Source organism: Accipiter gentilis, unplaced genomic scaffold (assembly GCF_929443795.1).
Source record: "Accipiter gentilis unplaced genomic scaffold, bAccGen1.1, whole genome shotgun sequence".
NCBI classification, from domain to species: Eukaryota; Metazoa; Chordata; class Aves; order Accipitriformes; family Accipitridae; genus Astur; species Astur gentilis.
In genome coordinates, this window is record NW_026060963.1 from 1 (window position 1) to 25,558 (window position 25,558).

Genomic DNA, 25,558 nt, shown 5'->3' on the forward strand with positions numbered 1-25,558 from the left:
GAGGGGGGAGGGAGAGAGGTTTTAATTTATCAAAAGCCTGTGGTTAATTAAGTGACAGTTTTTAACTCTTTCGTAGCCAAGACACCTTCATGAGCCAGAGGAAAAAGTCCGACCCTGCCTATTTCCAATTAAAAAAAATAAAGATTTAATTACCCGCGTGGTCCTTTCTGCCTCCTAGTTGGCCCCAAATGAGATCAAAATCACCCCAAAATTTGCCACCAGCTCCTTCTCCCCTCCTTGGCACGGGTTCGCTGCCAACGGGGGATGCCGAGGCGTACATCCTGCACCGCTTCCCAGGAAAAAAATAATCATCCCAGGACTCTTTTGGGATGAAACAGCCCCAAAAAAATGCTTTGGGAGCAGGGGAATTTAGTCGGGGAGGAGTTGGGGTCACCCCAGCTTTCCCAACGCTCAGCCCAAGCCAAACCCAGCTCCAGGTATGAGCCAAAACTAAAACCAACCGATGGCCAAGATGGAGAAGAAATTAGTAAAGCAATTAAGTAAAGAGGTTGGCAACTTTATGCTTAAATAGGGGGTAGTTAAAGCCAAATAATCCCCATTACTGGGCAATGAGAACGCCATTAATTTTCTCAGCACAAAAAGGGGGAAAAAAGGGGATAAAACCTGAGCCGGGACCTTGTCGGCAAGCCAATCCATCTCCCTACACTTTATCTGATGGAGATGGCTTAATTAATGCTAATCAAACAAAAGGCTTTTTCAGTACAGCCATAAATACGGACAAATTCCTACTTGCCTGGGCTCCAGGGGACGTGCCAATGCGGAGATCTCTGCTATCTTGCTCCGGGATGGCAGCACCCGAGGACGGGGTTGGCCAAAACACCAGGATATTTCAATAAATTATTGTCTGGAGAGAGGGAGCTCGTTAAGACACAGCCCCGCCCCATGAAATCCCCCTGGATTTGGCCCCTTCACTGGGTTAAATCTATTTTTGTATGCTACGTCTCGCTATAAAAACACATTGGACGAGCTGTAATCCTCGCCTGGAGGGGACAACGGTTTCTGGCTGGCTCAGCATCCAACTGTTGGAACAGCCATGATGAAGAGAAGGGGTGTGAAGCTCCTTACCGGGGTGGAAGGTGGGAAGAGGGGTCTCCTACAGCGTTCCTGGCATCCCTTGGGTCCAAATTCGAGGAGGAACTCTGGATTAAAAGGAAAAATAAAGAAAGAAATGATTTAAAGTTTCACCTAGGGAAGGGGTGGGCTCACAGCAGTGCCATCGACCCACGCAACTTCCCAAAGCACGGAACGCCATTAAAAAATGGGGTCACACCTCAAGGGCCTCAACTGTCGCCCCGTTCTTGGGATTACCGAGGGATTTGGTATTTCTGCCCCTCAAAAAAGCTCTGAGGAGCTAAAAAAAACAGAAGGAAGAGGAACGAAGGGGCAATTTGGAAGCTGGGGAAGGGGTAGGGAGACAGGAACGGCAATCGTGTTGCTGTGAGAGGTTTTAAATGAGAATATAAGCTGCTAAAAAAGCCCAAACCCAATAAATAAACCCCAAAACCAACCCTCAAAAGCAAACACAAACAGATAAAAGCAGCAGGCAAAGCAAGCTGAGTGGAGCCGCTTGCCTGAGTGGCAAGCACCAACCTGCAGAAGCCTTGGAGGAAGCGCAGCCAAATCCACGCTGAGCTTGTGGCCCCCCCAAAAAAACCCCCAACAACTAACAGCCCATCTTTTCCCCCCAAAAAAGCCAAGCAGTATTAGAGCCTGCAAGCATGGAGTAATGGCAGCCTCGTTACTGGCCAAAAATTAAGGCAAATTAGGCTTTTCAGTGATGAAATGAAGGGGGGGGGGGGGGGCAGGTGATGGCAGGGTGTCACCCCAGGACACCCCCCCTCCCCCCCCAACTCCTAAATAAACTGAAAAGGCCCCTCATGCAGCAGCAAGGACGCAGGTCTCGAGCAAAGCCCGTCAGCATATCCTCATTAGCAGCGCCTCATTAGCAAACAGCCCTGACTCTGCCTCGCAAATAGGTCAGGACGAGGCAAGTTTGATGACGGAGATTTAATTAAAAAGAAAATAAAAATATGCCTTTGATAACCTGCAGGAAGGTTTCGCAGCAGCTTTTTGGTGAGATGGGGGGACAGGGGGGTTGTGAAAATTAGGAACAGGTACCAGGACTGCAGCACTGAAAGCACGGCCTGGAAATTCGGGGTGCCCTGACACCCCCCCCCAAAATGCTGCCCCAGGCTCATTTGCATAAAATCCCAATTGTTTCCCTGCATTTAAATGCTGCCCTGACCTCAGCGGGAGGAGGCTCTTCCCAACGCTCAGGGAGGGGTTTTATTTTTTATTTCCATGACGGAGCTGGGCAAAGCCGAAGCTCCTGCCAACGTGGCACCTGTGCAGGTTTGCCCCCCCTCCCTGTGCCACAATCTTGCCAAATTAACCCATTTTTTCACTAAATGAGGAAAAAGAAATCCCACCTTTCAGGATCTGTGTGGTTCCACCCCCCCAGCTCAAACAAATCCTATTTATACTGGGGACAAAGGGAATAATCCCATGGTGGTTTCGCTTCAGCATGCTTGAGTTGGGGAGGGGGTGTGGTGTGAGTTCAGACAAACCCTGGCTGGTTTTGGGGGGGGGGGGGCTCGGGGTTTTTTGAGGCGGTTTCTGGTTATTCCCTGCCCCCCTTTAAAGAAAATAATTCCAGCAGAATATCTTTTCCGAGGGGAATTTGGAAGCCAAAACTAAGTTTAAACTTAATAAAAATAAAGGCTTGAATTTATAATTATCTGTTAACACCCACCGAGTCCCAGTAGGAAACACCGTGCCCCCCCCCCCCCCCCCTAAAAAAAATACAACACCAGGTGTCCCCCTCCTCACTGCGAGCAGCATTTCACAGCCAAACCAGACCTGCGGTATACCCAAAACCCCATGGTTTAACCTCAAAAAGAGGCATGCTGCCTTCACTCAGCCCTTTCCAAGTTCCCCGCGCCAATATGCTCCCCAAGGAGGCAGCTCTGGAAAACACAGAGGTGGGCTGCGGGGGTGTCTTTGAGCCCCCCCCTCCAGCTTCTCTCCTGGCTTTCAGAGGCCTGTTGCACCCCAAAAACTTCATTTGCCCCCACCCCCCCCGTTTGCGGGGTGGGGGTAGGGGGGTGTTGTGTTTAAAGGAGCTACCTGCTGAGAACGAGGATGATGCAGCCCTTTTTATTACGAGCTCCCCGTCGAGCACTGAGGAAAAAAAAAAAAAAATAAAAAATAATCAATAAATGAGAAGAAAGTCGGGGAACAGCCTAACGAATGGGGGGGGTTCGTTAAAATCTTTGCACCATGGGGTGGGGGCATGTGTCCCCCCTTCCCTGCTAACATCAGCTGCTAGGTGGGTTGTGGTTTTTATTTAAAATTAGTTAAATAAAAAAGGAAAAACTCAACACAAACCCCCGGTGGATGAACGGCTGATTGATTCACCCCCCAGCCTCAATAAGGTCAGGTTGTGGGTGCCCACCCATAACAGGGTGCCCCCTCCCCCTCTACTATCTGTTGCACTGCTGGCCCCCCCCAGACAGCCCTTCCCCCATTGCAGGGGGAACCCCACTACAGGGCACAGAAGCTGCCCCCCCCCCAAAGGGGCTGGTGGCAGGAGGGGGGACAGCCCCTTCCCCAGCTCTTCCCTCAGCCCCCCCCAACCAGCAAAGCCACGTCTTTGCCCCTCACCCCCCCGCAAGGAGCGACAGGGCTCGATAGGTCCCCCAAGTGCACCATCCCCCCCCAAACACGTTCCCCCCAAGCCCCTCTACGAAACCCCAGGCCTCTCCCAGCCCCCCAGACGCACCCCTCGGGGCCTCCCCCCCACCTCCTTCCTCGCGAGGGCCGCTGGGAGTTGAAGTTTCTCCCCCCCCCCCCCCCGCTCCCTCCAGGCCCCAGGTAGTACCCGAGGACTACAACTCCCGGCAACGCCGGCCACCACCCAGCGGGGAGAAGGAAGTGGGGAACCGGAGGCTGTCGGGGACCCCACCAGGCCCAAAAGGCCCGGGCCCTCCCTGACAGGAACGCAGTAGCGACAGCTCCCCTTTCCCCATCCGTCTCCCCTGAGCCTCCGGGGAAGACTGAGGCGACGCGTGGAGGAAGGGGGGGGGGGGGCTCTCTCACCCAGCAGCGCGAGGGCACGAGCCAATGGGAAAGCTGGCGAGCGGCGCGAACGCAACCTGCAGCCGGCGCGCACGCGGCGACTGAGGGAGGGGACGGGAAGCGCACGCCACCGGAGAGAGAGGGAGGGAGGGAGGCGGAGTCTTGAAGGAGGGGCGGGGCTTCGGGGGGCCGTCCTCCGCGCCGCCAGAGGACGCTGCGGGTCGGCTGAGGCGGGGGGCCTTAAAGGGGCAGGAGCCTCGTTTGTGGTGAGACGCGGGGGGGTGGGACCCCCAAACTAGGGATACGCCCCCGTGCATCCGCGTGCCCCCCCCGCCGGGACCCCTCATTTACATACAGCCCCTTCAGGGACCAATCAGAGAAGTCCGGAACGCCAATCAGGAGCCGGCATTCCGCCCACCCGCCTCGCTCGCCCGCCCGGTCTAAGCCACGCCCAGGCGGTTCTTCGGCGGGGCGGATGGGGAACGTTATTTACATAGGGGAAGGGAGGGGTAAGGTCCTTCCCACGGCGGGGGAGGTCCCGCCCACGCCTCGCGTCTGATTGGCCGCGGCGCGGGGACTCATTTGCATACAGGACGCGGACGGGAGCGGTTCCCGCGGGAAGGGCCGGGCGGTGGGTGCGATGAGTGTGGGGGGGCTCGGCCCCGGCAGCACGGAGGGAGGGGCGAGCCCGGCCCCATAGGACCCCCCCAGCAATGCTCCCAAACCAACCGAGATCACAGGATCACCCCCCGGAGCATCACCCCAAAACACAGCAGGATGCCCCCCCTCTCCCCAATTAAGCCTAACGATGCCGGGGGGGCAGAGCCCCCCCCATTAATTAGGGGAGCACCCTAATTAATTCAGCTCAGCTAACAGAAAAAGGCCGGATCCGGGCTGGGAAAAAACCTGGATTTAATCTCCCTGGGGATGCGCGGGGGGGAGTTAGGGGGGATTTGGGGATATAATGGGATATGGAGATAAGCTGGGATACTGGGATAAAATGGGATAGGAAGTTAAAATGGGATAAAATCCGCCCCCCCCATTTTTGGGGTGCACTCCCCCCCCCCCCGTACCGGCGATGTGGGGGGGGCATGATGTAGACGCAGTCAAGCCCCAAATCCTGGAGGATACAGTGCATGTGGATGTGGTCCTCTGTCACTGGCACCAGCTGGGGGGACACCTGCAGGTCCCACAGCAGGAAAGCTGGGGGGGGGAAAGTGGGGGGTCAGAGTAGGGGACCCCCATATTTTTTGGGGGGGGGACACACAACGATGACATTGGGGACACCCACCTGAGAGGCAGGCAACTACCTTGTGGATGCCATGGGTCTTCATGGCCGTCATGATGTTCTTGGTGCCTTTGGACATCACCATGGTGGAGCCTGGGGGGGGGGGGGCAAGGAGGGATTAGGGGGCAGCCCCCCAAAATTTTGGGGGTGATTGGGGGGATATGGGGTAGCCTAATGTGTTTTGGGGGGGGATGTGGGGCAGGCCCCCAAGTTTGGAGTTGATTGAGGGGATATGGGGCAGCCCAACATGTTTGGGGGTGATGGGGGGGGTTCAGGTGCCTGATTGTGGGGTCACAGGGCCCCAGGGCAATGGGGTCCCCCCAAAACCAGGGGGTCATGGGGTGCAGGGACCCCAGCAACATTGGGGGTCCCTGGACAATGGAGTCCCCCCAAAATCTATGGGGTCCTGGGGTGGGGGTCCCCGATGTCACCATACTCAGGTCATTCCTGGTCCCCAGGAGGATGATGACGGCGTCCTGTCCCCTGACAGCCTCAGCCACTGCCGTGGGGTCCCGCATGTCCCCCAAAACCACGTGTGCTGGTTGGTGCTGGGCCGGCAACCAGGCCCGATCCTGTACCAGCACCGTCACCGTGTACCCTGGGGGGGGACACAGCACCCAGGGGTGGGAGGGGTTCCCCAAACCTTTGGCCCAGAGGCCAGATCGGTCCTGTGGCTGTCATGTGACGATGAGTTGGCAATTTGGGCAGGGGATGACTCAGTGTTCCTTCTGCCTGCCCCATAGGGGCTCTGCCTGCCCCATATAGGTTCTATATGGCCCATACAGGCTCTTCCTGCCTCATAGGGGCTCTATTGGCCCCAAACAGACCGTGTCTGCCCCAGATAAACTTTATCTACCCCGGGCAGGCTGGGTTGGCCCCACATAAGTTCTATATGGTCCCAACAGGCTGGGTCTGCCCCACATATAGCCTCTATATAGCCTGGACAGGCTGGGTCTGCCCCATAGAGACTCTATATGACCCCGATGGGCTCTATCTGCCCCATAGAGGCTCTATATGGCCCAGCCATGCCCCCAGCACCCCCCAGCTCCTACTCAGCCCCCAGGACCACCCCCCCAGTTCCCACGTCCCCCCTGGGTGCCACCAAACCCCTGGTCCCCATCCACCCCCCAATGCCCCCCCATAACCCCAGTGACCTCTCCAACCCCAACACCCCCCCAAACCCCCTCCCACCACCCTCCTCATCTCCAACCCGGGGGTCCCTTCCCCACCGCAGCCTTTTGGGGCTGCAGCAGGGGGGGTGTCCCCAATGTCGTCCCCCCACGATGTCCCACCCCTATTTACCCTCCTTCAGGGTTTGGCCCAGCGTGGCCAGCCCGGTCCTGCCGGTGGCCCCGAAGATGACGATGTTCTTCCCGGTGGCCATCACCGGGACACACACACACAGGGACACCGAGAGCTGCTCGGTGCCACCACCCGCTACCGGGGTTTGGCTCCGCCCCCGGGGCCCCGGTTACGCACCCCCCCCAGTGCCCCGGGGCCGGGCCAGTGAACGGGGGGGGAAGGTCCGTACTCCCCCGTCTATATGGTCCCGGTCCATACGGTCCCGATCCGTGACCCCCACCCCCTCACTCCTCCCGGTGCCGATATCCTCCCCCTCTCCGTTTTTTCCGGGGTGGGGGGTGATGCCGGTGCTGTCATCGCTCCCCCAGTGCTCAGTTATTCTTGCGGGGGGGGGGGGGGGAATGGATGGATATTCCCTATTCCCGGTGCAGCGGCGGGGTCGTGCGCGGCGGGGGGGGATGGGTGGGAAGCGGGGGGGGACGGGACGGGGTTGGGCGCGGCCCCGCCATTGGTTGCCGGGGCGGTGGCGCGTTCCGGTGCGCGGGGGGAGCCGGGCCCGGGCGGTACCGGCAGCACCGGCTGCCCCCCCCCCCCCCCCGCCCTGCACGGTGAGTCGGGTCCCCCTGTCCTTTCCCCCCCCTCCGGCAAGCATCCATCCATCCATCCATCCATCCACACCCCCCCCCCGCCCCAGTCCCGGTGCACCGGGAGGAGGCGGCTCCGGTGCGTCCGTGACCCTCCGGTATAACCGGGAACGGGCGGGGAGGGGGGGACACAGCACCCTAGGGGGGGGGGGACACATCCCTCCCATCCCCCCCCAGGGCGGGTCTCCGGTCACCGGTGGAGTCCTTCAAGGTGACCGCCGGGAGGGGCCCGATCCTGCTCCTTCTGGGGGGGGGTAGGGGGGGTGGGGGTCCTGGAAAGGGGGGGGCTGCAGGGGATGCTATAGGGGAGTGTCCTGGGGGGGGTCCTGGGGGGGCTGCAATGGGTGCTATTGGGGGGCTGCAGAGGATCCTGGGGGGTCACAGGGGGTGCTCAGGGGTCTGTAGGCATGCTCAGGGCAGGGGGGAGGCGGGAGGGGCTCTGGGCCACCCCTGGCCTTCAGACAACACCCTGGAGACTTCCAGGGACCATCCAGGAGAAGGTGTTGTTCCCCCCCCCATCGCTGACCCCCTCACCCACACATGTGCACACACCCACATGCATGGGTGTGCATGTGTGTGCCCCCCTCCCCAAACCCACCCCACCCCCCCAGCCCGATGGCGGCCGTGGCAGCCAAGCTGGACAACATGGAGCAACAAAACAACAATGGCCCCTGGGAGAACCCCAACCCACGGGTTTGGGATGACACCATGGCCACCACCAAGCTCTTCGAGTGTTCCCGCATCAAAGCCTTGGCCGGTAAATCCATCCTCACTGTCCCGGCAAAGCCCCAGGTGCCTGGTCCAATCCCGCCCCCCCCCCCCCCCGCCCCCCGCCACCATGGTTGAACCTGTTTCTTCCCCGGGTAGATGAGAGGGATGCGGTGCAGAAGAAGACTTTCACCAAGTGGGTGAATTCCCACCTCGCCCGCGTCTCCTGCCGTATCGGGGATCTCTACGCCGATCTCCGTGATGGCTGTGTCCTCACCCGGCTGCTGGAGGTGCTCTCCGGGGAGCAGCTGGTGAGAGTCAGGACCATGAGTAGGGTGCTGCAGGTTCCACCCACCTCAAGGTTGTGATGAACTGGGTGGGAGGACCTTCTCCAAGGTAGGGGTGAGGTGGGGGTGACAGATGCCGGTGTCTCCGGCAGCCCAAACCGACACGGGGCCGGATGCGGATCCACTCCTTGGAGAACGTGGACAAGGCGTTGCAGTTCCTCAAGGAGCAACGGGTGCACCTGGAGAACGTGGGCTCCCATGACATCGTGGATGGCAACCACCGCCTCACCCTTGGCCTCATCTGGACCATCATCCTCCGCTTCCAGGTAGCGGGACGGGGCTGTCCCCACCCCGGGGATGGTGTCCCCACCCCAGGACCCCGCCATGTGTCAGTGCCCCTTGGCTTTCCCCAGATCCAGGTGATCAAAATCAAGACCGAAGACAACCGGGAGACGCGCTCAGCCAAGGATGCTCTGCTGCTCTGGTGCCAGATGAAGACGTCGGGGTGAGCGGTGACCCCCCTCCTCACGCTGTCCCGGTGCTGGGATGGACCTTCCCTGCCGTCCCCCCCCATGGATGGGGGATGGATCCAGCACCGTGTGACCCCCCCCCCTTTCCCCACAGCTACCCCGAGGTGAACATCCAGAACTTCACCACCAGTTGGAGGGATGGGTTGGCCTTCAATGCGCTCATCCACAAGCACAGGTCTGCCGTGGGGGAGGGGGGGGATGCCAACCTGGATGCCTGGGTTCCCTCCGTGGGGTGGGGGGCTCAAAGCAACTGTGTCCCTCTTGCAGGCCGGACCTCATCGACTTCCACAAGCTGACCAAGTCCAACGTGACCTACAACCTTCAACAAGCCTTCAACACAGCCGAGCAGCAGTTGGGGCTCAGCAAGCTGCTGGACCCCGAGGGTAGGGATGGGACAGGACCGGGGGGGGTGTCTGTCTGTCCATCCATCCACATGGGGTGGGGTGTCTCCACCCATCCAGCTAATTTCTCCCATCTTCGTTTTCCACCTCAGAGGATTTGGGGGGGGGCTCAAGGTTGAGGGGAACAGCTTGGGGTTGGTGGATGGGCTTTGCTGGACCAGGGCTGGTGGTTGGGGGGGACTCCAGGGAGCTGAGCAGGCTTGGGGACCAACACTTCACCTCCTGCCAGATGTCAACATGGAGGACCCTGACGAGAAGTCCATCATCACCTACGTGGTGTCTTTCTACCACTACTTCTCCAAGATGAAGGCGCTGGCTGTGGAGGGGAAGCGCATCGGGAAGGTGGGTTTTGGCCCATGCCCTGTGGCTCCGTGGGATGTCCCATCCTTTGGTTCATGGGGTGCCCCATCCTTTGCTCCATGGGATGTCCCATCCCTTGCTCCACTGGGCACCAGCAAGGACAGGGCCATGCTGGTCCCTGAAGGGGCTGGGCCAAGCAGGTTGCACCCCAAGCCACCCACGGTTGCTCGAAGGGGTTCTGTGGGCTGCACCCCTGAGCCATACAGGTGACCCACCCCTCTCCCACCAGGTTCTGGATCAGGCCATGGAGATCAAGGCCATCATTGAGCGGTACGAGGCGCTGGCAGCCGAGCTGCTCACCTGGATCCAGCACACCATCACCATCATCAGCAACCAGAAGTTTGCCAACTCCTTGACTGGGCTGCAGCAGCAGCTCCAAGCCTTCACTGCCTTCTGCATCCTGGAGAAGCCCATCAAGTGAGCACCTCCTGGTGTTGGGGGGGGACAACCACAGGGGGGGACGACCATGGCCATATCCTGACCTGGTCCTGCCACCCCACAGGTTCCAGGAGAAGGGGAACCTGGAGGTCCTGCTCTTCACCATCCAGAGCAAGCTACGGGCCAACAACCACAAGCTCTATGTCCCCAGTGAGGGCAAGAGCATCTCTGACATCAATAAGGTGCTGGTGGGATGGGGGTGACCTCTCCATCCTGGGCGACCCCAAGAAGGGCTGGGGACCCCCTTGTCGAGCCCGGTGTCCCACCCTGCAGGCTTGGACCTGCCTGGAGAAGGCAGAGCATGAGCGGGAGGTGTTGCTGCGTAACGAGCTGATCCGGCAGGAGAAGCTGGAGCTGCTGGCCCAACATTTCGACCACAAGGCCGTCATGAGGGAGACGTGGTTGAACGAGAACCAACGCTTGGTCTCGCAGGTGGGATGGGGTGGGGGGGCTCAGTGGGGACCCTCACCCTGGGGCAGGACGCCTGGGTCCTCTCCCTGGCTGGGGTTGGGGGGTGAGGAACCCAACACTTGGGTGGTGGGACCTCCTGGCTAGCCTCATTGAGCTCCCTTGTTGACCGAGGAGTGGTCCACCCCGCCTGATGGCATCTCCCCCCACCCCAGGACAACTTTGGCTACGACCTGCCGGCGGTGGAGGCCGCCATGAAGAAGCATGAGGCCATTGAGGCCGACATCTCCTCCTACCAAGAGCGCATCCAGGTAGTGGTGGAGCTGGCCCTGGAGATGGAGTCCGAGGGATACTATGACACCAAACGCATCAGTGCCCAGAAGGACAACATCCTTCGGCAATGGGGGCTGTTGACCGAGCTGGTCCGCGCCCGCCGTGCCCGCCTCGAGCAGAACCTGGCCCTGCAGAAGATCTTCCAGGAGATGGTCTATATGATTGACTGGATGGAGGAGATGCAGGTAGAGCCAGGAATGCGGCGGGTACCAGGCGTCCCCATGGAGGATGTGGTGGGCAGCTCTGGACCTTGCGGTCTCATTCCCTTTCCCCAGGTGCTGCTGGTCTCCAAGGATTTGGGGAAGCATCTTCTGGAGGTTGAGGACCTGCTGCAGAAGCATGGGCTGCTGGAGGCCGACATCTCCGCCCAGACCGAGCGGGTGCAGGCACTCAACGCCGCTGCGCTCAAGTTCTCAGAGCTGGAGGGTAACATGGGGCACCGGGACAGGCACCACGAGGACCGGGAGATGCTTGGCCTTGGGAGGGGTCAACCAAGGTCTTCGGGGTGCTGTAGACCATCTCCACTAAGATCTGGTTCTCTTGGTCCAGGCTACCAACCCTGCGATCCCCAGATCATCTGCAACCGGGTCAATCACATCCAGACGTGTCTGAAGGAGCTGGGGGAGCTGGCGGGCAAGAGACGCAAGGAGCTGGAGGACTCCCGCCAGCTTTGGGCCTTCTTCCAGGAGATGGAGGAGGCTGAGGCGTGGATCCACGAGAAGGAGCAGATCCTGGCCACCAAGACGTGTGGCTGGGACCTGAGCAGCGTCTTGACGTTGACCAACAAGCACAAGAGCATGTTGGGTGAGCTGGGCAGCCGACGGGCTCTGTTGCACCAGACCATGAAGAGGGGCGAGCAGATCTTGGCCAAGAAACGCTTCAGCCCTGGTGGGATCCAGGAGAAGATGCGGGAGGTTCGCCTCCGCTGGAAGAAGCTGGAGGAGGTGACGGGGTTGCACCAACAACGGTTGCAGGAGGCCCTCAACTTCTTCCAGTTCAGCACTGAGATGGATGACTTGGTGGCCTGGTTGCAGGACACCTACCGCATCGTCTCCAGCGATGACTTTGGCCATGATGACTATTCCACCCAAGCTCTTCTACGGAAGCACCGGGCAGTGGTGGAAGAGGTGGAGAAGCACTGGGTGGCCGTGTTGGCCCTCCGGAAGCAGTTGGCTCTTCTGGCACCTGAGCACCGCCAAGGGGTTGACATGCAGATCCGGGTGGTGGAGGTGGAGCAGCTCTACGGGGAGGTGGCCGAGGTAGCTGTGCTGCGGCAGCAGTGGTTGCGGGACGCTTTGGCCATCTACCATATGTTCAGCGAGGTGCACGCCTGCGAGGTCTGGGTGGACGAGAGGGAGCAGTGGTTGGAGAGGATGGAGGTGCCGGAGGAGTTGGATGAGGTTGAGGTGGTCCAGCATAGGTATGTTGGGGGGGTTGGGAACGGGACCGGACGCCTGGGTCCCTTGCCCCATTGGAGAGCCCACCGCTCACCTTTCCTCCCCAGGTTTGAGAGCCTGGACCAGGAGATGAACAGCGTCATGGGACGGATCTTGGGTGTCAACCAGGTGGTGCAGCAGTTGGTAGACAAGGGTCACCCCAGCTCGGAGGAGGTCCGCTCCTGCCAGGACCACCTCAATAGCAGGTATGGGTGTGGGGAGGGGGGCCAAGCTGTGGGGCCAAGTCCATCCTGGGGGTCTGTCATGCCCAAGGTGGACCCCATACTGCTTGGGGGCTCCTGTGGGGGGAATGAGCTGTGAGGCTGCTGGCAGACCCCAACCTTGGGGTTCTCCCAGCCTGGTGGGACGTCCCCATGGGGTCCAGCTCTTCAGTTCCCTGGGCCAAGCCCATCCTGGGGGTCCACAATGCTCAGGCTGGACCTCATCCTGCTTGGGGGCACCTTGGTGAGGGGAATGAGCTGCGGGGCTGCTGGCAGACCCCAACCTTGGGGTTCTCCCAGCCTGGTGAGACATCCCCACGGGGTCCAGCTCTCCAGTACAATGGCCCGAGCCCATCCCAAGCATTGGCGATGCCCAAGGTGGATGCCATCCTGGTGGCAGTGCCAGTGCAGGGCTCCATCCTGGTCTTGTCTCACCTCCGTCCCCAGGTGGAATTGGGTGGTGGAGCTGGTGGAGCACAAGAAGAGCCAACTCAGCTCCGTCCTGAAGATCCAGAACTACCTGCTGGAGTGCGGCGAGATGAAGGCGCAGGTGCAGGAGAAGAGAAAAGCCATCGAAGCCACACAATCGGGCGGTGGCGACCTGGGTGGCGTGTTGGCCTTGCAACGCCGCCTCTCCACCATGGAGGCAGCTCTGGTGGTCTTGGAACCTCGGTTGGTGGAGCTTCAACGGGAAGGCGAAGCCTTGGCTGCCTCCCACCCCAGGCGAGCCCTGGAGATCCTGCTGCCCTTGGAGCAGATCAGCGAGGAGTGGGAGGCCCTGAAGCAGGCGCTGCAAGGTTGTGAGGACTCTTTGATCGTTGCCGGTCGCTTGCAACAGTTCATCCAAGACTTGGACAACTTCCTCAGTTGGTTGGTGAAGACTCAAGCCGCTGTAGCCTCCGAGGCGGTGCCGGATAGCTTGGCCGAAGCGGAGAGGTTGTTGAACCAACACGCAGCCCTCAAAGAGGAGATCAATGGCTATGAGGAGGACTATGCCAAGATCCAAGCGGCCAGCGACCTATTGGCCTTGGAGGAGACGGAGGTCCCCTACCTCTCGTTGCAGCAGTGGTTGCAGAAGCTGGACGCGGGCTGGGGCAAGCTGTTGCAGAGCTGGGAGACGCGACGAGAGGTGCTGGTGCAATCTCACATCTTCCACCTCTTCCTCCGGGATGTCCAGCAATGCGAGACCAGCCTCTACAACCAGGTAGAGACGGGTGGGAGAAGTTCTTGTGACCTTATGGTTGAGTTGGGGAGGATGGCGCAAGGAGAAGAGGTGACCAGGGATGGAGAGCCCACCACCAGCATCTCCTCCATCCCTTCTCCAGGAGTCCACCCTGGTCCACGCTGAGCTCCCCGACACGGTGGAAGGGGTGAGCAACGCCATCAAGAAGCACAAGGACTTCACCACCACCATGGACCTCAACCTGCAGAAAATCCAACTGGCTCTACAAGCCGGCGAGAGTCTCCAACATCAAGGCAACCTCTACAGTGACCATGTGGCTGAGGCAATGGAGAGTCTCCATGCCAAGTAGGTGCCGTGATGGCAACGCCTCGACCCCACCCGGGACCCCCCCCACCCCCAGGGACAATGATGGAGCTGGATCTGCTGGTGCATCCTCACCACGGCTGATGGGGAACGTGCAACCCTGTGCCTCAGTTTCCCCTTTGGATTAATTCGCTTTGCAAGGGGCTGGGGTGGGTTAATTAGGTGCTTAATTGGGGTGCTGGGGGGGGTGGGGTGTCACCGGCTGGGCAGCGCTGAGCCAGGTCCCCCCCCCCACAACCCACAGGAGCCAACGCAACTACCAGCTGGCTCAGGAGTGGATGCAGCGGCTTGAGGACCACCTCGAGCTGCAGTGGTTCCTCCAGGACTGCCACGAGGTAGGACCCGGACCCCTGACACCCCCCCAACCCCCCCCCCCCCCCCCCAAATTATTCAGGAAGGGCGAGGGGGGCTGGCTCCAAGTTTGGGTGCAGAGAGTCCCAACTGTGTGCTGGGCTGGGGGTTGTGGACCCCCGGGATGGGTGCTGCCGCTGATGCCAGCGTGGTCTGGGTCATGGCTTTTGGGGGGGGGGGTAGTCCCCAAGGGTCCCCAAGCCCCCTCCCCAAACCTGGACCAGTGGATCCTGTATGTCCCCATAGATGCTCCTCAGCATCTCAGGGGGCTTCGCCACCAGCCGCGGTGTGAGCCGCAGTGGTCCATCACCAGCGTGGCACGGTTACAGCACACGGGGGAGGTTGGCCAGATCCCCGGTCGCCTTTTTGGCGCAGATAACCAGGGAGGCCGGATCTGGCCTCTGTGCTCCACCCGGCATCTGCTGCAAAGGCTCTGCGGCATCACGCCAATGCCACCATCATCCTCATCCTCCTCTTCCTTGTTGCTGTAGAGGGACCGCAGGCCCCAGTGTGGGACCGTCACCCTTCCAAGGGTTGCCGGGATCCCTTTTTTTTTTTTTTTTTGGGGGGGGGTGTTTTACAACCTCATTCCCCCCTCCGCCCTCCTTTTCTCATTAGCTGGATGGCTGGATCCGGGAGAAGGTGCTGATGGCAGGGGACCCCTCCCGGGACCCCCCCCCTTGCCCCCCCAAACCATGGCTGAAGCACCAAGCGTTCATGGCCGAGCTGGGGCAGAATAAAGAGTGGCTGGAGAAGATCGAGAAGGTAGAAGGGGGGGAGAAGAAAAAAAAAAGGGGGGGTCGTAGTGTGGAGGGGAGGGAGGGATGAGCTTTAACTGCTTCCTCACCGGGTGAGGGGGGCTTGAGGGGTGAGGCATTTGGGGGTGGGGTGGTGGTTGCAGGGCCCCCCCCCCCTTGCTGCAGCCTCCCCCCCTTCATTGCATCCTTCCCCGGCTGGTTGCATCCCCCCCCCCCCCACCGCATCCCTGCTTGCTGCATCTCCCCCCCATTGCATCCTTCCCTGCCTGCACCCCCATTTCGTTGCATCCCCCCCATTGCATCCCCCCCCCCAGCTGCATCTTCCCTGGCTGCACCTGCCTTTTGCTGCGCCCCACTTTTGCTGCATCCCCCACACACATCCTTCCTCACTGCGCCCCCCCCCCCAGCTGCCCCCCCCATTTCCCTGCACCCCTCTCTGGCTGCACCCCCCCTTTCGCTACACTCCCCCCAGCTACACCCCCTTTTTGATGCACCCCTTTTTGATGCACCCCTTTTTGCTCCCCCCAGCTCCATCCCCCTTTTGCTGCACCCCTTTTTGCTGCAGCCCCTTTCCCTGCATCATCCCCCTTTCTCTGCACCTCCCCTTTCCCTGCACCCCTGTTTTGCTGCACCCCCTTTCCCTACAACCCCCAGCTGCACCCCTCTTTTCTCTGCACCCCCTTTCGCTACACCCCCCCCCGCTGCACCCCCCCCCTTTTGCTACACCCCCCCGTGCCACCCAAAGCCCTGCGCTCCCTCCCCCACCAGGGGGCGCCCTTCATGACGTCTGAAGATCCACCACCCCCATGGCCAACAGTCAACACCCCAAATCCGAGGGTGGGCGGAACGACACCCCCCCCTTGACACCCCCCCACCCCACCCCAGGAAGGTGAAGAACTTCTCCTCACCAAACCCGAATTAGCTGATGCCGTTCAGCGTCAACTGGAAGAGTTACGGCAATGTTGGGTAGAGTTGGAAACCACCAGCCAAGCCAGGAGCCGCCGGTTGGCGGAAGCCGCAGCCACCGAGCGCTTGGCGCGGAGTTACGCCAACATGGAGGCGCGGTTGGGGAGGCTGGAGGAGCAGCTGGAGACAGTGGGGGGAGGAGCCGACCTTCTTAGCGTCAGCAGGCAGCTCAAGAGGTTGCAGGTGGGTTTGGGGGGGACATCAGGTGTTGAGGGGACATCAGGTGTTGGGGTGCACCAGGTTGTGGGTCAGACCAGGTTATGGGGAACACCAGGTCTTGGGGGGACACCAGGTTATGGAAGGACACTGGGAGTTGGAGGGGCACCAGGTCTTGGGGGGACATTGGGTGTTGGGGGGACATCGGGTGTTTGGGGGGGGATGTTGGGTGTTGGGGGGGGACGTTGGGTGCTGGGGGCACCCCAGTGTGCAGCCCCAGTTGCAATGGGAGCTCAGCACTACCAGCTCATCCCGGTGCTGACTCACAGCCGAGGTTCCCCGGCACAGCTGGCACAGCTGGCACGACACCACCACCCTGCTCCGGTGCTGGGGGTCCTGGCGAGGTGGGGGGGCGTCCTCTCCCATCCCAGTCCCCAGTGTCCCATCCTGGGGTGTGTCCATGTCGTTCCCCCCCCCCCCGCAGACGATGGAGTCGCAGGTGGAGGAGTGGTACAAGGAGGTGGGGGAGCTGCAGGTGCAGGCAGCGGCACTGCCGGCGCAGGCAGCGGGCAGGCAGGCGGTGGGGGAGCGGCAAAGTGCGGTGGGGACCCGTATCGTCCGCCTGATCGAGCCCCTCAAGGAACGTCGGAGAATCCTGTTGGCTTCCAAGGAGGTTCATCAGGTCAGCCATGAGCTGGAGGATGAGGTGGTGAGTACGTGGGGGATGGGGGGGTGGGATGGGAAGGGATGGGGTGGGATGGGTGCTGGTGCAATGGGGACCCCAAATGTAGGGAGATGTGGGATGGGTGCTCGTGCAAGAGGGACTTCAAATCCAGGGGAGAAACTGGAATGGGGATGGGATGGGGTGGGATGGGTGAGGAACCCCTGGGATGGGATGGGATGGGTATGGGGACAGGATCAGGATCAGGGGTGACGCTGAGGTCCATCCCACTGCCACCGCTACCAGCTGTGGGTGCAGGACCGCCTGCCCTTGGCCACACTGAAGGACCACGGCACCAACCTGCAGACAGTCCAGCAGTTCATCAAGAAGAACCAGGTCAGCCCCCGCACCATGGAGGGTGGGGACACACACCGATGACCTCCCCAACACCCACCCCCTCTCCACCCACACCCCCACCAGAACCTCCGCCAGGAGATCCAGGTCCACCAACCTCGCGTGGACGAGGTGCTGGAACGCGCCAGAGCTGTTGCCTCCATCAAAAGCCCCGAAGCCGAAGGGGTCCGACGTCTTCTGGAGCATTTGGGGACGATGTGGGGGGAACTGCAGGAGCAGGCAGAGCGCAGGCAGCAAACCCTGGATGCCACCTACCAACTGGAGCAATACTACTTTGACGTGGCCGAGGTGGAGTCGTGGTTGGGCGGGCAAGAGCTGCTGTTGATGAGCGAGGAGAAGGGGAAGGTGCTGATGGGGGTGGCTTGTGGGAGGAAGAAATTTAAGACCCCCCCCAGCATCTCACCTCCCCAACATGTCCCCCCCCCATCCAAGGATGAGCAGAGCACCCTACAACTCCTCAAGAAGCACCTCCTGATGGAGCAAACAGTGGAGAACTACGAGGAGACCATCACCCAACTCTCTCGCCAATGCCGTGCTCTTCTAGAGTTGGGCCACCCTCAAAGGTGGGTGCGAGCCCCCCAACCCCCCCCCCCCCCTAAAATGCCGGGGTCTTTGGCATTCACCGGGCGCTGTGTCCCTTGCCCAGCGAACAGGTCAGCAGGCGGCAGTCGCAGGTTGACCGGCTGTACGTGTCTCTGAAGGACCTGGTGGAGGAACGCAAGGCCAAGTTGGAACAGCAATATTGGCTCTACCAGCTCAACCGCGAGGTGGATGAGCTGGAGCATTGGATCGCCGAGAAGGAGGTGGTGGCCGGCTCACCGGAGCTGGGACGGGACTTCGAGCATGTCACAGTGAGTTGGGGGATGTGCCAAGGAGGGTCTTGGCATTGTCTGTGCCCCATGCCAAGGGTCCTGGAGTTGTCCCCATCCTGTGCCGAGGGTCCTGGTGAAGTCCCTCCCCTGGGTGAGGGGTCTTGTTGTGGTTCCTGCCCCATGCCAGGGGTCCTGGCACCATCCTGGTCCTGGACACAACCAGTGCACCATGCTGGGGGTCCTGCCCCCATCCCTGCCTGGTGCTGCCCACTCCTCACCCCTGCCCATCCCTGCCCATCCCAGCTACTCCAGGAGAAATTCCTGGAGTTCGCCAGCGAGACGGGCAGCGTCGGGCGGGAGAGGATCACTGCCGTCAACCAAATGGTGGATGAACTGATTGACTACGGGCACACCGACGCTGCCACCATTGCCGAATGGAAGGACGGGGTCAACGAAGCTTGGGCAGATCTTCTGGAGCTGATGGAGACCCGGGCGCAGATGTTGGCAGCTTCCCACGAATTGCACAAGTTCTTCAATGATTGCAAAGAGGTTTTGGGGCAAATCGAGGAGAAAAGGCAACGCCTGCCTGAACTGGCAGCCCGTGAGGGCAGGACATCGGCTGGAGCCTTGCAACGGGCATTGGGTGCCTTCGAGCATGATGTGGAGGTGTTGGTGACCCAAGTCCGGCAGCTACAAGAGGGTGCGGCACAGTTGAGGACCCTCTATGCTGGGGACAACGCCGAGGCCATCACCGGGAGGGAGCAGGAGGTGCTACGGGCATGGAAGGAGCTCTTGGCGGCATGCGAGGAATGCCGGCTCCATGTCACCAGTGTCGCTGATAAGATCCGCTTCATTGGCACCGTGAGAGACCTTCTCACCTGGATGGATGGCGTCCTCTGCCAGATCGGCACCAGAGAGAAGCCCAGGTAGCGGGAGCTGTGGGCTGTGCCAAGGTCCTGTGTCCTGCGCTGGCCCCCAAGAACCACGTTCTGGCCTATCCATGGTGCCAAGGACCCGTGTCCTGTCCCATCCAGAGGACCCTTGTCTTGTCCCATCCATGGCATCAAGGACCCATGTCCTGTCCCATCCGTGAAGCCAAGGAATTGTGTCTTGTTCCATCTGGAGGACCCACGTCCTATTTGAACCCAGGGACCCATGTCATGTCCCATCCATGGCACCAAAGACCCGTGTCCTGTTCCATCCCAAAGACACGTGTCCTGGCCCATCCATGATGCCAAGGACCTATGCCCTGTCCCACCTGGAGGACCCATCCCAAAGGCTCATGTCCTGTCCTATCCATGAAACCAAAGACGTCCTGTTCCATCGAAGGACCCGTGTCCTCTCCCATCCATGAAGCCAAGGACCCATCTCCTGTCCCATCCTGGGGGGGTGGCCCATCCCCTCCTGCCCTCCCAGCCCCCATCCCCTCTCACAGGGACGTCTCCTCGGTGGAGCTGCTGATGAACGACCACCAAGGGCTCAAGAGCGAGATCGAAGCTCGCAGCAAGAGCATCACCGCTTGCCTGGAGCTCGGCAAGAACCTCATCCTCAGCAAGAGCCCGGCGGCTGATGAGGTTCCCGGGGTGGGGGGGTGGACAATCTGGGGGGGGGGGGCTGCAACTGTTGGGGGGGTCCCAACCCATCTCCTCCATCCCTGCAGATCAAAGCCCACGTGGAGAAGCTGCTTGCGAAGAAGAAGGAGATGATGGAGAAGTGGGACAAACACTGGGAATGGCTGCAGCAGAGTGAGTCCTACCTGGGGGTGGTGGTGGAGGTGGTGGTGGTAATTTGGGGAGGGGGTCAGGTCCTCCACCACCGTGGGGATGGGATGCTCTTTGGGGGGGTGCCACCATGAGCGCGTCCTTCCGTCCGCCCATCCATCTGTCCTGCAGTGCTGGAGGTGCACCAGTTTGCCCAGGAGGCGGTGGTGGCCGACGCTTGGCTGACGGCCCAGGAGCCTTTGCTGAAGAGCCAAGAGCTGGGCAGCAGCGTGGACGAGGTGGAGCAGCTGATCCGGCGGCATGAGGCTTTCCGGAAGGCAGCCGCCGCTTGGGAGGAGAGGTTCAGTTCCCTGAGACGGCTCACCATGGTACGGGCACCTTGGGGGGGGCTGATGTCACCCCCCATCCTGTCCCCCCACCCTGGGGGCCGCTGCAGCCACCGGCTCAGCATCCCCATTCCTGTACCCATCTCTATCTTCATCTCCATCCCTGTTCCCATCCCCATCCCTATCCCCATCCCATCCCCGTCCCCATCTCCATCCTCATCTCCATTCCCATCCCCATCTCCATCCCTATCCCATCTCCATTCCATCCCCATCTCCACCATCTCCATCATCTCCATCTCCACCATCTCCATCTCCACTGCACTGCACCCCATCCCCGCAGATTGAGAAGCTGAAAGCGGAGCAGAACAAGCAGCCACCGACGCCGCTCCTGAGCCGCAAATTTTTTGGGGAACCCCCGGGGGGGTCAATCCCATTGCCGGGGGGGTCCGAGTGCCCCGAAAGCTGCCGGCTAGAGCCCCGCGTCGCCTACGTGCACCACGAGCTCCGTCCTGAGCACCTACAGCCCAAGCTTGACAGTGTCCAGGGACCTCCCAGGGATGGGGATCCCGTGGGGGATCCAATCCCCCCTACCACTGCCGGTGAGACCCCAATGCCCCCCAAAACTGAAGAGCCTGGGGAGGCCAGGACGGAGCTGCTGGAATGGCACCGGGAGCGGCGAGAGCGCCGGTTGGAACAGCAGGAATCTAGTGAGCCGGAGCCGCCGCGGCACGACAGCAAGGGTGGCGGGTGAGCATGGGGATGGGGACACTGGTGTCACCATCAGGTGGCCAGGACTGACGTGACCCTCCCCATATCTCCTCCAACAGCAAAGCCACGCTGGCTGACATCGTGGAGCAGCTGCAGGAGAAGGAGGCAGGTGGCCCATTGCCAGCTCCAGTGAGTCCCCTTGGCATCCCCTTGGTTTCCCCTTGGAGTCCCCTTGGTGTCTCCTTGGTATCTTCTTGGCATCCTCTTGAAGTCTCCTTGGTTTATCCTTGGCATCCCCTTGGCATCTCCTTGGTGTCCCCTTGGTGTCTGCTTGGCTTCCCCTTGGTGTCTCCTTGACATCTACTTGGCATCACCTTGAAGTCCCCTTGTTTTTTCCTCGGCATCCCCTTGGAGTCCCCTTGGTGTCCCCTCAGCGTCCCTTTAGTGTGTCCTTGGCATTTCCTTGGCATCCCCTCAGCATCTCCTTGCCTTCAACTTGGTGTCCCCTTGGCATCCCTTCAACATCCCCTTGGTGTCCTCTTAAGAATACCCTTAGTGTCCCCTTGATATCGCCTTGGCATCATATTGGTGTCTCCTTGGTGTCCTCCTGGCATCTCCTTCGTGTCCCCTTGGTGTCCCCTCAGTGTCCCCTTGGCATCTCCTTCACATCCCATCAATGTCCCCTTGGCGTCCCCACCTCGGGGGGCCACTGGGAGCCACATCCCGATGCCCATCACCCCCCCCAGCCCTGGGAGCGGGAGTCCCCCGCCCGCCTGCCCACCGGCCCGGAGGCATTGCCGGAGAGAATGCCACGACCCGACCGACCCCGTGCCCGCGACCGCCCCAAACCCCGCCGACGTCCACGACCCAAAGACCCCGCTCAGGGTCCGGGGGAGACGCGGAGGTCACGGTCGGCCCCGGCACAGGGCAGCGCCCCACCGCCCCCGCTGCCCCCCACCCACACGGTGCAGCATGAGGGCTTCCTCTTCCGCAAGCACGAGCTCGATGGACCCAACAAGAAGGCGTCCAACAGGTCGGTGGGGCACAATGGGAGGGGCGGGGGGGGGGGGGGTCTGCGAGGGAAGGGGGTGCACCAGGGGTTGGGGGGGTCCATCAATGGAGAGGGTGCACCAGGGTTTGCGGTGTCCATCGATGGTGAAGGTTCACAATGGTTTGGGGTGTCCATTGATGGAGAGGGATCACCAGGGTCAATCAAGGGACATCATACACGAGGATTTGGGGGTCTATCAGGGCAGAAGTTGCACCAGCTTTTGGGGATCCATCATGGAGAGGGTTCGCCATGACTTGGAGGGTCATTCAATTGGCATCATGCAGCAGGGTTTGGGGTGTCCATCAATGGAGAGGGTTCACCAGGATTTGGAGGTCCATCCATGCAGCGGGTGCCCCCGAGCTTGGGTGATCCCCACCACCCAAACCCACCAGCAGTGTTGGGTCACCTGCTGATGTCACCACCCCACCCACCCCACCCCTCCACCGTGTCCCCCACCTTGACCAGATCTTGGGTGAACCTCTACTGCGTCCTGAGCAAGGGTGACCTGGGCTTCTACAAGGACGCCAAGAGTCAAGCGACAGGCAGCACCCACGGTGGTGAACCCCTCCTCAACCTCCACCACTCCACTAGCGAGGTGGCCAACAACTACAAGAAGAAGAAGAACGTCTTCAAGCTCAAGTATGTCGGGGTGCTCGTGGGGTGGGGGGGGTCCCCCAAATTCCTGGGGTTAAGTGGGGAGGTCCCCCCAAATTCCTGGGGTTGGTTGGGTGGCGTTGTCGGGTGGGTGTCATTGAGTAGGTTCTTCTCTTGTAGGACCAGTGATGGGAGCGAGTTCCTCCTGCAAGCCAAGGATGAGGTGGGGGTCTATTGGGGGTTGGGGGTGGTTGTGGAGATTTGGGGGGGTGTCTGATGATGGTTTTGGGGTGTCCCTCCCCCAGGAGGACATGCAGGGGTGGTTGAGGGCGCTGGCTGCCTGTGCCCAGGAGCACGCTGAGGTGGCGCGGTGGAGCCAAGCTCTTCTCACCACCTCCTCCACCGACGAGGGCCTCCCCCGGCGGGAGGGTGACCGCCGCTCCAGCACCTCGGGGAGACGGAAGTGACACCCCCTCCCCGAATTTTTGGGGACCCCCCACCTATTGGGGTGGGGGACACCCAGTTCAGCTGTGGACAGGACATACCCAGGGGGCTCGGGGGGGTGATTTTGGGGGGACACCCCCCCTTCTTTGTGCCCCATGGGTTGGGGGGGCTATGTGTGGGGGGCACCATGGGGATGGGGTGCCCCCCCCAAATCCTGGGTGCCCCCCCAAATCCTGGGTACCCCAAATCCTGGGTGTGTGTGTCCCCCAGATCCTGGGTCCTGCCCCCCCATCCTGGGTACCCCCAAATCCTGGATGACCCCCCCTAAACCTGGATTTGGGGAGGGGGTCGGTGCCAGAGGAAGCTGCTGGGTGGGAGGGGACAGGCCCCCCCAAATTCCCCCCCTTCTCCCTGGTGTCCCCTCCCTCGACCCCCCTTTTCCTGTGCACAAGCCATAGAGCCAGGGGGCTCCCCATCACCCTGGGGAGGGGGGTCCCGATCACCCGGGGGGGTCCCCAACACCCTGGGGTACCCAAAATTTGACACTGGGGGGCGTGTGACAGAGCCACGGGGGCGGCACCCCAAACTCGAGGGCGGGGGGGGGGGCAGAGTTTGTATTTGTAAAGATTTTAACAAAAGCCAGCAAAATACCCCCCCCCAAAAAATTAACAGCCCCCTTCCCAAGCACTTGCCCCCCCCCCCCGGGGACTCCCCCGGGGCCGAGCACCGCCCTGTGACTGTATAAATGTAATAAACCCCCCGCTGCACCCCCCCCAGCACCCCCAAATAAAGGAGCAGGAAGGAGCCTGGGGGGAGCCCCCCCGGTGGTGTGTGTGGGCCTGGGGGGGGGGTCTGAGGGTTCGGGGGGGCTGGGGGGGTCATTGGAGGGGTTTGGGGGGGCTGGGGAGGGTTAAGGGGATTTCTGGGGGGGGTTAAGGGGGTCGCTGGGGGGGCCTGGAGGGGGGGTTGGGGGGGGTCCCTGGGGGTGGGCTATTGGGGGGAGTTGAGGGGTTCCTGGGGGGGGGGGTGGTCTGTGGGGCTGGGGGACCATGGGGGGGTACCTGGGGGGGCTGAGAGGAGTTTGGGGGGGTCTGAGGGTTTGGGGGGGTAATGAGGCTGGGGGGGCATGGAGGGGAGGGGGGCTTTGCGCTCCCTGTCCCTCCCCGTCCCGCCACCAAGTGATGCTGCTGGCCCTTTAAGATAGGGCGGGATCGGGACGAAAAACCCACCCTCTCTGCCTGAGTGACACCGCATTTGGCCAATGGCCGTGCAGGATCTGCGCGGGCTGGACGAAACCCAACAGCGGGCGGGAGGGCGCGGCCGCAGGGGTTCTCTTCGGATGAACCAATAGCGAGCAGCGGAGGGAGGGGCGCTAGCACGGATCGACCAATTAGAAGCTCGGAGGCGGGTGGCCTGGCGGTTGTGCAGCTCAACGTGGGCGGCAAGAGGCGCGTGGGTCTGGTCCCACGGGACCCCAGGTTCCCCTCCCCTCCCTTCCGGTTCCCCTCCCCCCCCAGTGTCCCCGTTTCCCCTTCCTCGCCCCCCCCCCCCCCCCCCCGGCACTTTGGGGTCCTCCCCGATTGTGTGCCCCGCCCCGCTTTCGCTCTCCCGGTCCCTTCGGATTCCCCCCCCCCCCGGGGGTTTATGCCCCTGCCCCCCCCAAGGGTCTTTCTTGTCCCCCCCCCCATCTTTTTTTGCTCCTCCCCCCCCGCTCAGCCCTGACCTCCCGTCCTCTCCCACAGGTTCAGCACATCCCACCAGACCCTGACCTGGATTTCAGACTCCTTCTCCAGGTGACGGCGGCGGGGGGGGACACAGCACACGCACAGACGCCCCCAGGGAAAGGGGAGGAGTGTCCCGGGGCTGGAGGGGGGTCCACACAGGACCCCCCCTAGCCCCTCAATCCCCCATATGTCCATCCCCCCCCCCCCCCAGCCTCCTGAGTGGTTGCATCTCCACCTTGAAGGATGAGATGGGAGCGGTGAGTTTTCCTTCCCGAGCCCTGGCAGGGGGGAGGGTGTCCCAAATATTTCATGTGTTTCATTGATCGGGACCCCACCATCTTTGCCCCACCCTCAACTTCCTCTGGATGAAAGAGCTCGACCCCTGAGGCATCAGCATCTCCCTCCTCCACGAAGCCCAATTTTACGGCATCACCCCTCTAGGTGACGACTTTTGGGGGACTGACAATGGGTGGGACCCTCCGGGACCCTCCCCCCCAATATTCCACATTTTGGGATTCATGGCTCTGTTCTTCCCCCCCCCCCCAACTCTAAGTTCACCACTTACAGCTATGGGAGGAATTGGACCTTTTGTCTTGCAGCAGTGTCCTCTTCAACGGGTACCTGCCCCCCCCGCTGCATGGGGAGCAATCACCCCCTTAACACCCCCCCCCCCACCAAATTTCTTCTCCTGACTCCCCCAACAGTCTTACCAGCCAAACGCCGTAACCAGCACAGCGTGGCAGGGCCACAGATTGCTGCCCGTTTACTGGCGACGACCAACAGCCCCGGTGCGATGCAGTAACACTGTGCCCCCCAATTTGGGTAATGCCAGTTTACTGGGGCGCTTGTTGGAAGACCGAAGCCTCGCTGCT

The 25,558-nt window shown here is 61.3% G+C and overlaps 2 protein-coding genes across 7 annotated transcripts; one reads left to right on the plus strand and one right to left on the minus strand.

The window, feature by feature from the left end:
- Positions 1 to 66: 66 nt before the first annotated feature.
- Positions 67 to 6,969, minus strand: LOC126037224 (flavin reductase (NADPH)-like). 4 transcript variants are annotated; one of them, XM_049797491.1, is made up of 7 exons: positions 6,689 to 6,969; positions 5,823 to 5,984; positions 5,390 to 5,479; positions 5,172 to 5,301; positions 3,148 to 3,201; positions 1,087 to 1,160; positions 67 to 865 (listed from the first exon to the last, which is right to left on the minus strand). In XM_049797491.1, exons 1-6 carry the CDS (start codon positions 6,768 to 6,770, stop codon positions 1,115 to 1,117), a joined length of 564 nt encoding a protein of 187 aa, XP_049653448.1. In that variant the 5' UTR covers positions 6,771 to 6,969; the 3' UTR covers positions 67 to 865; positions 1,087 to 1,114. The 4 variants fall into 4 exon arrangements, with proteins under 4 accessions (XP_049653448.1, XP_049653451.1, XP_049653447.1 ...); XM_049797494.1 differs by lacking the exon at positions 5,172 to 5,301; XM_049797490.1 differs by lacking the exons at positions 67 to 865; positions 1,087 to 1,160; positions 3,148 to 3,201 and having other exon boundaries at positions 4,495 to 5,301.
- Positions 6,970 to 7,462: 493 nt separating this feature from the next.
- LOC126037223 (spectrin beta chain, non-erythrocytic 4-like) lies at positions 7,463 to 23,719 on the plus strand. Of its 3 annotated transcripts, XM_049797488.1 has the most exons (35): positions 7,463 to 7,543; positions 7,944 to 8,089; positions 8,200 to 8,351; positions 8,480 to 8,653; positions 8,741 to 8,832; positions 8,952 to 9,032; positions 9,125 to 9,240; positions 9,488 to 9,600; positions 9,848 to 10,035; positions 10,121 to 10,238; positions 10,330 to 10,488; positions 10,680 to 10,982; positions 11,073 to 11,223; positions 11,347 to 12,217; positions 12,302 to 12,439; positions 12,902 to 13,658; positions 13,780 to 13,982; positions 14,245 to 14,335; positions 14,970 to 15,116; positions 15,995 to 16,258; positions 16,716 to 16,940; positions 17,199 to 17,288; positions 17,373 to 17,651; positions 17,739 to 17,869; positions 17,953 to 18,157; positions 18,422 to 19,044; positions 19,554 to 19,692; positions 19,779 to 19,863; positions 20,011 to 20,207; positions 20,506 to 20,912; positions 20,993 to 21,086; positions 21,620 to 21,906; positions 22,390 to 22,563; positions 22,699 to 22,741; positions 22,824 to 23,719. In XM_049797488.1, the coding sequence occupies exons 2-35, from the start codon at positions 7,948 to 7,950 to the stop codon at positions 22,983 to 22,985; spliced, it is 7,401 nt and encodes a 2,466-aa protein (XP_049653445.1). In that variant the 5' UTR covers positions 7,463 to 7,543; positions 7,944 to 7,947; the 3' UTR covers positions 22,986 to 23,719. The 3 variants fall into 3 exon arrangements, with proteins under 3 accessions (XP_049653445.1, XP_049653443.1, XP_049653444.1); XM_049797486.1 differs by lacking the exon at positions 7,463 to 7,543 and having other exon boundaries at positions 7,891 to 8,089; XM_049797487.1 differs by lacking the exon at positions 7,463 to 7,543 and having other exon boundaries at positions 7,892 to 8,089; positions 20,993 to 21,062.
- The last annotated feature ends 1,839 nt before the right edge of the window (positions 23,720 to 25,558 follow it).